This window comes from Rhipicephalus microplus, chromosome 1 (assembly GCF_043290135.1).
Source record: "Rhipicephalus microplus isolate Deutch F79 chromosome 1, USDA_Rmic, whole genome shotgun sequence".
Lineage (NCBI taxonomy): Eukaryota > Metazoa > Arthropoda > Arachnida > Ixodida > Ixodidae > Rhipicephalus > Rhipicephalus microplus.
Window position 1 is genome coordinate 180652948 of NC_134700.1, and position 13710 is coordinate 180666657.

The following is a 13710-nucleotide window of genomic DNA, read 5'->3' on the forward strand; positions in this document are numbered from 1 at the left end:
GACAGTGTAGGGGAAGGGCAAACAGAAGCGGAGAAATCGAGTGAGGTTTCTACCACACAGGCATTTGAATCGGAAAACAAACGGAAGCCGCTAATCTACTACAACTGCAAAAAGGAAGGACACATCGCGAGAAACTGTCAGGAAAAGTTTGCCTTCGCAACAATCCGAGAATCGGAAAAAAACATGCGGTTGTTGGAGCCGTATCTCCAAGAAATTAGGGTGAATGAGAAAACGTGCCGAGCACTTAGAGACTCAGCGGCAACCATGGACGTTGTCCATCCTTCATTGGTGTCTCCGGATGACTTTACAGGAGAATGCGCGTGGATCAGGCAAGTCGCCGAGGAGCAGAGTGTTCGCTTACCAATCGCCACCGTTGTCATTGAAGGCCCGTTCGGTAAGCTTCGCACCGAAGCGGCTGTGTCTGCCGCGCTAAACGATCGTTTTCCTTATATTTTCTCCAACAACTCAGAGCAGCTTCTCAAAGAGCAGGGCAAATCGTTCTTCCCCAACTTAGCGTGCATGGCTCTCACGCGGTCGCAAGCGCGGAAGCTATCGCGGCAGCTTGATCTGGTTCCATGCGGTGAACTCTCAAGTGACCTTGTCGGCGGGTCGACGGAACCCCAGAAAGGAAAGATTCCGCATGAGTCATGTGAGCAGTCACGCGAGCGGCCCGTCGCCGAACCGACAGGCGCGGTTTACGTAGAAAGGGGAGACGACATGGCGCCATTGAGTCAGAGCGAGAGGGTTGCAACGCTCTCGCCTGTAGCGGAAAGTTGGAGCGAGCTGCCGAGAGTTGATCGAGAGACGCTCATTCGAGAGCAGCGTGAGGACCTCTCGATTGAAGCGCTAGTGGAAAGCCACAAAAACGCGGCACAAGTGCTGTCGAAGGAGCACTGCGAGAAATCGGTGAAGAAGCGTGCTTTTGAAGTTGATAATCAGGTAATGCTGCTGCAGCCGTCCAAAAGGAACAAGCTTGAGGTTGATTGGGAAGGGCCCGCCAAAGTATTATCGAAGCCTTGCAATACAAATTATGAGGTGAAATTAGGAAGGCGGCCGGACAAAATTTACAACTTGATGAAACCATACGTTCAACATCAAGCGGTCGTAAATCTGTTGTTGAATGCTTCAAAGGAAGAGGAAGCAGAAATTTTGAGTTCTAGTGAGGTAATTGAAGGGGGATCGAAAGTAATCCGGGAGCAGATAAACCTAGAGCCTAGCTTAAGTGAAGGAGGACCTGAGAAAGAGGACCTGAGAAAGATTGGTTCCGAGTTTGAAGACGTGTTTTCGGACCGCCCCGGAAACACGAGGGTGATCGAACACGATATCGAGCTAAGCGGTGAGGAGTCAATCCGTAGCAAGCCGTATCGTTGTTCCGCTGTGCAACGTCGAAAGTGTGAGCCGCTCTTGGTGCCGCATAGGTATCGTCGCCTAAAAGTGGCCGGTTACTGAGGTGGAGCACGTTGCTCCACAGCGCAACTTTGACGTTCGCTAAAAAAAAAGGGGGGGGGAAAGCTAAACGCTAATGGAGGTGCATTGAGCAGTGCGTTCTAGCTAGTACCTTCTCAACCTTTCGGTTTCTGGCTGGCGATTCGGGGCAAAATTTTGACCTCATCACGACCTTAGCTGAGCGCTCTCGTTTAGAGTGATCTCAAGGGGCCAACTTTGTGGTATTCTAATTCGTTACGTTGTTGTACGTGGGAAAAAAAATTGAGTTGTCATTTTAAGAGTCTTGTGTCCCACATGTGCCTCTTGATGTAGAGGGAACAAAATTCCGATAGACACGTAGATAGGTATATGTTGTACTATACTTTGTCTGGTGTTCTGTTGGGTGACCGAGGGCACTTGCTTGTGTCGTGTGTTGTCTGTTGTCGATCCGTTCCTGGCAAGTTGCAGAACCATCGACAAGTGCTGAAACCGAAGATGGTCAGAAGAGACGAGCGAAGTTGGCCAGCAAGTTGTGGCGACAAGCCAGTGGAGCTGGGATCCGTCGTCAAAATGGGATGTGTTCCCGGAACAGTCTGGAGCTGTAGTCTCCCCATGGCCCTGGAGGCGAACCTGGAGGGACCTGGCGAACGAGCGCACCTGACATCCGAGCCCCGTAGAAGCAGCTCGTCTTTCCGGTGCATTGTCTGGCGGCGGGGGTGCTGTTATGCCAGCGAGTCCTCGTCAAACGCCCGTGCCTCTGAAAAAGGCAATCTGGGTCAAGGCCAGCCCGCAGTCCGCCTGGCGCGATCAACTCGACGGCGTGAACACGCGCGGCGCCTCTCTGGCCCACGTGCATCGAGTCAGCGGCGCACGTGACAGCGAGCCGGCGTCCTCGTGTCTGGTGGTCTGACGCATGGCGCGGCGACCCCATTGGAGGAGTCTGCCCCGACGACCAGCGGCGCTTCTGATTGGACATTTTGGTTGGACCCGGTGCAAATAAAAGAAGCCCTGCGGCGTGTCGCGATCGGCGGTCCTATGAGAGAGGAGTCCCCATGTCGGAGAGCCGACATGTGTGTGAGTCGGCGGTCTTAGGCGAAAAGTTGTCCTATGTATTAGAGAGGAGAGCTCGGCTCTTCGAGTCTCTGTCGGCCCCAGTGCCGAAATTGTAACGCCTCTGTATATATGCTGTACATAAACCTTGTTTAACTCACCGTCGTCTCGTCCGCTCGTCTTATCAGCTCGGCGCAGAAGCAGTCGCGAGCTGAGAAACATACGCTACCAAAAGGCTGGTGACCTTCCCGGCGGAGTTGAAAGCAGTGGCGCCTTCGGGGCCGTGTTGGCGTCCCCGTCTTTCGCAACAGTGGAGGTCAGCGGTGGGATCGGGCCGTCGTTCGCAACAATGCCTTATATGTGTCCCGAGTGCTGGGCAGGGCTTAAAATTCGCCTGTGCCTGCCGGGAAATGGAAGAGATTACCTGCAAATGTGCTGGACTGCAATTGAAAGTAGTATGAATGAATTTCAGTGCAAATACTTACATTTACCAAGTCAGTGAGGTGATAGAGTACAGCACAAATGTACGACGAAGTAAACCACTATTTCATGTTTTTTTTTTTTGTTTACTCCAACTCCATGCAGACAGAACCTCGAGGGCGAAGTCAGCGACTTGATTGGGGGGCGGGAGGGCTACGGCTCCTGAATATCATTTGCTCAGGACTACGATAAATATTTTGTCATGTTACGCGAAGGAACAATTACGGTTAATTGGTTATAGGGCGACACGAGGATATATTTTTATTGGGTGAGTAGGGTACCCACTTCAAGCGAGTTCATTTGGGGGAGGAAGGCGCAAGGGGAGACGGGCAGTAATATTAGGGGGACAGCTACGCCTCCGATGGCGGCGCCTGATTGGCAACATCCAGTAAGTATGAGAAGCGAAACTTACCCTTGCGAGGGTTTTCCGGGGCATTCGACAATGGCTTGTAAGGATTCTGGGACATTTCAGCCCATGAAACATTCCAGCAGGTATAAAAAAGTTGCGCGACACCAAAGATGGCCCACAAAACCGGAGTGTTCGGGTACGCCCAGTCCAAAAACAATTTTTTTCACTGCTTTACACGCGACCATTGTTGGATACCAGACCTCTTCACAGCAGAGATGTCAGTTGGAAATGGCGAGACTACATGTGCGATTAGTACTTCAAACAATAGGTGGAGAAACGGATATTTCCACACAAGGTACATAGGACATAACATATTGTGCTTAACCTGATGGCCAATTTTGAGAGTATATCGATATTAATGAACCCTGGGCATCATCACTGGAACCAAGATTTTGGCAAGCAGTCTTGTCCAAGTCCCCTCCACCTCTCCATGAAGGTAAGACCATTTGTCGATGCAACTCCAGCAACACAGTGTTGAATATTCATCTCTTGAAGCCTTTAGGCATCTTCTGCTTCGTACGAATTTCCATCTTAGAGCATGTTGCATTTGTGGTTCCAATGTCTAGCAAACTATTTTATGAATGAGTTCCAGAGCAACGCTGTGTGCGCCATCATGCTTGACGTACCAGTCAAGGCAGCAGAGAAGCACTTGACTGGCCGCGAGCGAGCACCATTGAGTGTTAAGAAAACACACAATCTACATTTTATTTTTATGTATTGCAGTAACAGCAAAATTTACAACAAATAATGTAAACAAACACAACAGCTTAAGTTCCTGGACAAAAATCATGTTCAAAAACCAGTACGTGTATCAATATCCTGCTGCATTGTTTCCACAGGCTAGCACACTGTAGTATTACAACCAGGTTGACAAAGGCTTCAATGTGCAAGCCAGTTCAGGGTCCACACCTAGAAACCCAGTTTCAGAAGTAACACAAGACACTCTAAAGTTTTGGTCGAGGCATCCTGTTTTATTATTAACACAAACACCCAAGACAAGCCTAATCGTCCTTGCCCTGGGCATTGACCTTGCCACCACGGATACGACCCGTCCGCCTGGCAGCGATGAGACCGACCTGGAGAAAAAGCACAATGCCTGAAATCAGCCTGCCATTCAATAAACAGCAATAAAAGCATGAATGTCTACCTCGCATTTCAATCCATAGGTTCATCAAAAAGCCTGACACAGCTGATTAAACAGATGCTATGCAAAAGCCAAGCGTTTGACTCCCACCACTAATGAACATCGGATATAGCGAAGGCACATGCCACAGAAAAATGTCATTACATCTAATATATTCATCACATTATGTATTTGTTACAAGCATTTTCTTTACAATTTGATTCTGGGTCACCAGTTGCCATAACTGCAGTACTACAAGGCCTTCACCGTAGTGATGAATTTATGAAACCTGAACTTACTGTAGAGCGTGCCCACATATGCTTTATTTACTTTCTGCTTCACTGGTACGTGCACTAGTGAAGGTGAAGTTCCACTGCTCAGAAACAGCCTCTACAGACTTTCCACAGCAGTGTTCAGGAATAGAAATCGTCACGGCAGGGAATCCAACCTCCAAACACTGCACTGCCCAGAGTTTCTCTTTATCAAGCATCACACTGATGAATGCTCTTGCTACAGCAGGACATCAATGCTGAACATTTCCCAAATTATTAAGCATACAAATAGGATATGACAAGAAACTACAGTTTCCCTACATGAAAAGAATGGGCTACCTATGTGCCTCTGCTTCAAGTGTAAATGACTAACAAAAATTATCATTTGAATTGGCACTAGTCAACTTTATGAAGAAATCCAGCCTTTTCATGGCAACCGAATGTAGTGAGTTAAGCGCAAAACAACTCACCTTGCGACCAGCAGAGGCATCCCTTCTGACGGTTGAGGCCTTGCCAATGTGCTGGTGGTTGCCACCACCGTGAGGGTGCTCGACGGGCTGTATGGGATAAAGAGAGTGCAGCATTTAACATATGAAACACCGTGCAACGCAAAAGATCCTCAAGCCCTCAGACACATAGAACTACGAATCACTACATGGTATGTCCTGAAAATGAACCCCTCAATGCAGAGAGCTAGGAGATGCTCTCTAATGTCTCAGTAGTGGCTCTTAAAGTTTGTTCATATCTCAGCTGCAAAATATATTTTCTGAACGACCTAAGTTTCCTCTCAAATCACTGCATTAAGTTGGCTGAGGAGGCATCACATTTGCATAAACCCAGTTTTGTTTTCTCCAGCCATAAAAGGTCATACCTCGTTCAACACTCACAATGGCCTACTAATGAATTATGTGACACAAAGCTTAGTTCCCTAGAATGCTACCAAATGGCAGTGTGGCCCATCATTGACAATGAAGCACTAGTAAAGCTCGCTGGGTCTATAGTGCTCTGGAACACCAACGAAATGATTCACATTCGCACGCACCGGACACGTCGAGTGCAAATGCTGTGAACACACTAAAAATTCGAGTCCCTTTGGCATTTTGAGGGCATAGGAACAATATTAGACCCTCTGCTTCAATCACATGTGCAGTAGTGAAGGTGAAGTTCCGCTGCTCAGAAACAGCCTCTAGAGACTTTCCACAGAAATGTTCAGGAATAGAAATCATCACAGCAGGGAATCCAACTTCGAACCATCGCATCAGCCCAGCGTTTCTCTTCCTCAACTGTCAGACTGATGAAGGCTCTTACTATAGCAGCAGCACATCAACGCTGCACATTTACAAACCCCTTGAGACAAAATTGCAGCCAGCAGATTTAGTATACATTGCAGACAGCTCAAATTAAGCCATTGTCTAGAACGTAACTTATAATGCTCAGGACATCATTACATTTCACATATAGTACCTAATACCATATATACTTGGCTCCAGTTGACAAGATCTTGCCTGAAAAAGCCACCCTTTCCCACACACCATTGGCTTACACTTTAAACAATAAGAGTGCGAAGGAATTAAAACTTAAAACGACGGGTTACGAAAATCAGCGAACAACAGTAAAGTTGTGCTGCAAAGCTGATGGACGAAAACTTGCTTATATTTATATTATATTTATGTGCAAGACTGTACCAGTGCGTGAAAACTTCCCCAAAACTGTTGTCGTGCACGTTCACGGAAAAGGTTGAATGTCGAGCGGTTTGATGAAAGACTGGGTGAAAGCAGTCTGAAAACGCCACCAAAGGTCCACGTTATGCAAGCACTCACTGCTAGTTCTCGACTTACGCTGCGGCGATCTGACTGGCGTGAGGACCACGCCTACTCGCGCTGGGACTGACATCGCCATAATCCCCTGTAACATGGCCAGCTAACTAGTACAACAGAAAGAAGTCTCTATTATTTAAGCGCCCTTCAAAGATAAGCTTTGCGAGTACTATACTGAGTGGCTTACGTCGGAAGACCGTCAGCTAACCCCAACCGGATGCATCAAGCGCGCTTCGCTTGGCCAAATAGAAAATCGGATCGCCGCGGCTTGGCACGAAATTCCAGACTGCACAATCATCAGAGCCTTCAAGAAGTGTTGTATTTCATACGCCATGGACGGAAGTGGGTATGATGCCTTCTGGGATGAACTGAGCAATACAGAGGACAGCGATGCTGCAGATGATGATGATGACATAGAATAAACATAAAACGTACCTACAGAGTGTGCACTTATGCATTAATTAATGCTGTATTTTTTGCCTAAAATACGGTGATTCGTACATTCGACCTGCATTTTAGCTTTTTTTTTTTCCTCTGGCCTTGTGAACTCGGGTAGTCCTGCGGACGAGGGCGACCTAGATTCAAGTAAATACGGTAATCTTAATACACTTTGCACACACACTATTGTGTGCACAACTCGCTTTTGCTAGTTGTATCATCCAATGCTTTCGTCTCTGGCCGATGTGATCCATCAGGAGGTCAGGCAGGTGGTACGCGAACCTTCGAGCAACACACAGCCAGCCCCGCCACTCATCGCACGATGTCACGCTTTACGCGTCGTTGTTGTCCGCACTCCCATTGCGCATGCTCATGTCTCGCGTATCGTGTCGTATGCTTGCGTCTCGTGCCAACTGCCTACATCCCCCTCTCTCGCCTCACAAGGCCGACGCAGGCAGCGTCTGCTAGTAACGTGATTTCGAAATTCAGTATAGCACTCGCAAAGCCCATCATTGAAGGGCGCTTAAATAATAGAGACTTCTTGCGGTTGTACTAGTTGGCTGGCCATGTTACAGGGGAATATGGCGATGTCAGTCCCAGCGCGAGAATGTGCAAGCGTTGAATGGTCAGCATAGCGTGATAAGCGCTACGGTCCTTAAAATGACTTATGTATGCCTTTTCTAGTAAAAGGCGCACATGCTGAATACATACTTGTTATGGTGCCCAAGACATGCGCAATAATTGCTTTTTAATTGACAATTGTGCAAGTATGAACGCCTCCTCATCTGGGTTGAACAGCTCTTCCTCCGGATCCCAATTAGTGAGTGCTTGGGTAGCAGCATGAGCTATGAGATGCTCTCTAAGTGCAAAAAACACCACATACCGAAATGGAGGAGCAAGGCAGTACTTACGTTCATGGCAACACCCCGGACCTTGGGCCAGGAGTTGCGCTTTGCCTTGTACTTGTGGTACGCACGGCCAGCCTTGAGGATGGGCTTCTCAACACGACCGCCACCGGCAATGATGCCTACCATGGCACGGTTGGCGGAGGGCAGCACCTTCTTGGCGCCCGATGGAAGCTTGATGCGCGTCTTACGTGTGTCGGCGTTGTGCGCAATCACCGTGGCGTAGTTGCCAGATGTACGTGCCAGGCGGCCCCTGTCTCCGGCTTTCTCCTCAACATTGCAGATCACAGTGCCTTCAGGCATAACACCCACGGGAAGCACATTGCCCACCTGGCAGAAAGAACACGCACACAAAACAGAGAGGAGTCACTAAAATGAGGGTTTTCCGTAGTTGAACAAGGCTCTGAGAAAGTGAGACCAATGAATGGCCCCAGCACCAAGCGTCCTGAAGCCACTAGGACGTTAAAGGGGCCCTATCACACTACTTCAGCATGGTCAGACTATGCTGGCGATTGGTGGTCAAGGCTCGAGAACACACGAGCTAAACATTATAGCGAAGCAGGCAGCTGAGTTAATTCTCAGTCAGCAAAAAATTGCTCACTCTTCTCTCGACAAATGATGCCATATATCCATGCACGGCCACTGGCCGATTTTAGCATTGTGACCAGCATAGTTACCACAGCAACGACAGGATGCTGCCGTGTGCCCATGCGCACGAATAAATTAAAGTGCTTGAAGATAATGACGCATGCTGACACACGCATTTTCTTGTCCCCTTGTCACCCTATATCTGGACAGCTTTCAGCGTGCTCACTGGTACGAAGGGAGAGCGACTTGCAAGTGTGCAAGAAATCTTCAACTCTGCTCGTACAGGTCGAAACACTTAGAGCAGTCTGTTCATACGGCTATGAGACCTTTTAATGAACACATTCCTTTAAAGTTAATCAACATGTGTACAGCGTCAATTTTCATGACAGAAAACACGCGAGCGCGTGGCTTCAGCGGCTGCTTGTAGCACATTCTAGCGGGAGCCAGAGTAACCACAGCCTCTTTACGAGTCATCTAGTGGTGACCAAAGCAACCAGTCATCAATAATCATGACGAAACTAAAGGGGTGGCACGCACACATGTCGCTCCTTTAAATCGTTCGTGTGTTGATATTGAACCTTTGGCAAGACTTCAAGGCCGGGAACCCTTCAAGGCGATTTCACAAGAGGCCGGCTTCTTGCAGCCTCTTGCCTAATCACCTTGTAGAGGGAGATGGTTGCAGTCTTGTGGACAGTTCCATATCACCAATGACAGGTTGGTTTGCATGCCAACAGATGACGCGAAAAGAGACTGTGGTTGCTCTCGATCCCGCTTGAACGCGCTGCAGGCAGCCGCCGGAGCGAGCAGGTAATGCACTCGCACGTTCATTTTCAGAAAAATTGACAGTGTACACTAAAATCCAGTCAGAGCACTGCTGAGCCACAGCTGAAGTGTAGAGAAAATAACATATACAGTGATGTTCAGGCCTACAGAACCGGAATGCTCCACAATACAAGTACCATGTCACCCAAGTACTAATGAATTATTTTCCTTCTAAGTGTTCTGAAAGTAGTGCACACAACAGTTACAGCCAAACGCCAAAGGTCTTCCAGAGACTCTTGGATTACCAAATGTTGCAACTGGCCATAGCGACTTGAGCAGGAGTTTGCAGTCACTCAGAAACAGCCTCTAAGAAAACTCCACATAAGTGGTTTTCCACTTCAGTTGTAGAAATCATCACAGCAACTGCCACCTGCCTGCATTAACCAGCCGAAATGGTCAGTATGCAAAGGTGTTACACCAACTTCTTTGTCTACCAATCCAAAAGGAATAATCTACTCTATTCACTTGCATGATTTACACATTTTAAAGCTAATTTTAAGAAAGGGGGTGTAGAAGTATTGTGGCACCTTTACCACGATCATGGCAGGCAAAATATCGTTACGTGAGTAGATGCAGTAATCTACAGTAATAAAATTCCAAGGAATGGATAGAAGCCAATTGCAGCAAAAAGCTAAAATTCCATACTTATATAACTGAAACTTCCAAACGAAGCACACACTAGAAATCACGTTGTGCCATATCCATACTTACAGAAACAGCTTGCAGCAATTCAACATAACCCTGCATACCAGAAAAATCTGCCCCCCCCCCCCATATTAATGTTTCAGTCGAACACCGCTTCAAGGAAATTTCTGCTACAACGAAAAATTCGTGATTCCCCGTCAGCAGTCCATAGGAGTCAACGCATAAATATTGTCGCCACAACGAACGCTTCTTCTTTGCTCGTACCGCTTCAATGAAATTTTAAGATGCAATTCCAAGCTCAGATACTTATTGCTATGCAGTAAACCCAATCTTTAACATTTCGATGCATTTTCAGAGCCTGTAAATGCGTCAAAGAAGTCTAAAACAAATGTTGGCATCACAAGAAACCGGCGCTTGTTCAGCAAGCTTGGGCACCGCCATTGCTCGATAGCGGTGGCAATGAGACTGCCCTGCTTTTGCCACTGGCTTGCTTTTGAGCCGCAGACGATCGGAAGCTGAAGTTAAGTTGCAGAGTTCACGGTTTCCTTCACGCAGCTGCTGGGTGCAACTGCGGAACGATGCCTTTTCCGGTTCCGATGTTTATCATGTTCGCGCTTGGCCAGTGTGGTAACTAATCAGAGCGGCTGTTCGTCCGCATTACCAACAAAATCAGCTAGCCGGGAGTGATGGATGCAAAAGTCGCCGCTCTAAGATACTATGCCTCTATCTTGGCGTTGTCGGATACTTTTAACGGTGGACAGCTGCTGGTATTAACGTGTTAATGAAACTGTTTGGTTCGTTCACAAAGGTGGTTTTAGGCATTTCAGCGTGCTTTTCACCATGGCCTCGCTATGCAAGGGTGAGAATCACGTCGTGACGCTGCTGGGAAAGAATAAGAAGCAGCGGACATTTTTTGAATTCACGAATAAATGTTTCTTTGTTGTGCTAGCTCAGATCAGCTATATTTTTTTTTATTTCATTACATCGAAATTTTCGCTTCAATAAAATTTTTTCTTCGCCCTATCACTTTCGTTGTAGCAAGGCTCGACTGTATAGTAAGTTCCGATTTCAAAGAATTCAGCTACAATGACTCGACGATGCCCATACGATGCGCACTATGCTGATACGAAATATGAATGTGCAGTGCGCTAATTGCTTTTCTGGTCACCAAAAGCAGGAATGAACTTTCACTCAGAAAACAAGCTTCATGAATTGGTGTGCTGCTCTACTCTTCACCAGCAACTCTGAGATCCTTTCACAAATGGCTCGTTGCCACAGCTATCCTTTCTCTGCATGTAGCCAGTCATTTTACCACAGAATTCACTATGGCCGCTTAGCCTGAACTTGCTGAACGTTGCCAACTCTTTGAAATTTATGCTTCTTATAGGTAGCTGACCCACCAAAACGGTCAGTTGCAAGTTAATTAAAAGCTTTTAGACTATACTTGGCAGTCACCTATTGTTTCCTTTCAGTCCACCAAGGATGGCAAGCAAGCATGCTGCAATTACGGTGTGCGAAATGCTAACGTGCAGAAACTCAACTCCTGACTGCAAAAACAACAGCTGTACCAAAACCGATTTTTTTTTTTTTCACCAGCAAGGACTCAACTACAGTTTGCAATGATAGATACAACAGAACACGCACGTTATACTGACAATGCACGTGGTTTAGCCTTCACTAAACCTCTTTGTGCGGGCACTGAGAGTGCCAACGACGGAAGTGTCAAAAGCAGACGAAGCTTGCAGCCACCACACACCTGGAGGGCAGCCTTCTTGCCGCAGTAGACAAACTGGCCCGTGTGCATTCCTTCAGCCGCAAGGAACAGCTCCTTCTTGAGCTTGTACCGGTACGGGTCTCTGAACACAACCCGTGCAAGGGGGGCACCACGGCCGGGATCGTGCAGAATTTCCTGTGACGGGCAATGTGACGCAGTATGATGAGTGCAACACATCACGCATTCCCAGCTCGCAGGAGACTGGCCAAATCATAGCAAGCAAATGAGGTATGGTAGCTGGAGGATCTCCGCTTCAACATAGTGCTTACAAAAATTTAGTTTCAACGGAAAACACTGATGATGCGCACGAAAACACCTTCTCTATATGTACGAGCTCATAAAGGTTACGTTACATATATGAACAACTCTCAAGTGAAGTCAGCTGATATGTGAAAGTAATCTTACATTGTGCATGCTTTGTTTATTTAAGTGATGGTTAACTAAATAGAAAGTATGATTGCAGCAAAATCTTCATATCTTAACAGCACATATTTAAAAGAAGTGCAAGGTTCTGGCTATCGTAGAATGGGTCTCCTCCGGGCAAATAGTCTGCGCATGCGCGCTGGCCTTAAGGAGGCACGCGCCATCATTTTCGGTGGCCAAATCGTGACAACACGCGCGGCAGACCAAGCGACATCCGACGCCACAAAATGTTCTCCCTAAAGAGGCGCAAATGCAGACCTCCGAGATTGCCCACCAGCGCGGTCAATTGCGGAACCCAAGACCCACCAGTTTTGATTTCGGCGATCTCCACTCAGGGTGCTGTTCGGACTAGGTAAAGGTAAAATTGACATGCTGCAAAGTCTCACTGATTTTGTAACAGGCCTGCCTTACAATTAACCTAGTGCCACGAACAAATCCACGCAGTTTTTGACAGCATTTCTGATGAAACACGGCCCTATGTCTCTATTTTCATACCCTTGCGAACTGTGTTAAAGTTTTCCTGGTTACTCAATGTCTTAATGACGGAACACTATGAAATTGGCAAATAACACGTGTCCGAGCATACACTCGACCACGCCACTTCATAAATCTCAAGTTTCTTTCGCCTGCTTAATATTGTAATAGAGAAAGCTTCGAGTGAACTCACCTTAATTATTCCCTTGATGTAGCCATGACGCTCAGCGTAGTCAACGGCTCGGAGCTTGGGGGCTCCTTTCCTGTGCTTGTTGTGGGAGCGGAAGACGCTTCCAGCTCCCTTACGCTGGGCCCGGATAACTCGTCCCATCTACGATAATCGCCAAAAAGAACGACATCAATTCGACGACGAGTTCTTGGCGTACGCATCGCAGGAGGTGCACTGCGATCGAGGTGATGTTTACATAAACGATTAGAAGTATTCAGGCTTCCTCGTGCCTTAAAATGAACCTAAGTCGCTCATTTCAGATACGGCAATCGGTAGTTCAGAACGAGCGCGCATGCACGACTTGACGGCCCGGGTACAGGCAAGGGTTTTAGGCTAGCACGTCGCACCGCGATACATTCGCCTGTAGTACCTACACACATGCAATGAAAAGACGCGCGCAGCGAAGTTGCAAGAAGAAAAAGCGTAAATGAACGAGTAAATTCGATCACGTCATAGGACAAGTAAACGGTCTACTTCGACACTTATGCGTCAGAACACGCTCGGTTGCCGAACACGGCAAGTTTAAAGTGCCGGACAGCATCCACAAGACTCGCAAAATTAAACGAGCACATGCACTTCGGCGCCAAAATAATATTACTGCAGTATCTAGGAGGCCCTGCAGTAGTTATTACAGTCGAGGATTGGCAGCGACGAAGCTTTTTTTCAAAGAATTTCGTCGATTTAAAATACACTTACATCTGTGGTTGCGTATCCCTCGCCGTGAGCGAACGCAAAAAGGAAGAGGGTCACCTCGCTTTACGCCGAGGTGTCGTATCTGGCAGCGCTAGAAAAAAACCTTTAAAAATAATTGGAAATATATCTTCTAACACATGAAT

The 13710-nt window shown here is 47.4% G+C and overlaps 1 protein-coding gene across 1 annotated transcript; it reads right to left on the reverse strand.

The window, feature by feature from the left end:
• Positions 1-4314: 4314 nt before the first annotated feature.
• RpL8 (ribosomal protein L8) lies at positions 4315-13710 on the reverse strand. The gene is made up of 6 exons (XM_037430011.2): positions 13571-13710; positions 12839-12976; positions 11731-11883; positions 7926-8249; positions 5230-5316; positions 4315-4440 (listed from the first exon to the last, which is right to left on the reverse strand). Exons 2-6 carry the CDS (start codon positions 12974-12976, stop codon positions 4366-4368), a joined length of 777 nt encoding a protein of 258 aa, XP_037285908.1. The 5' UTR covers positions 13571-13710; the 3' UTR covers positions 4315-4365.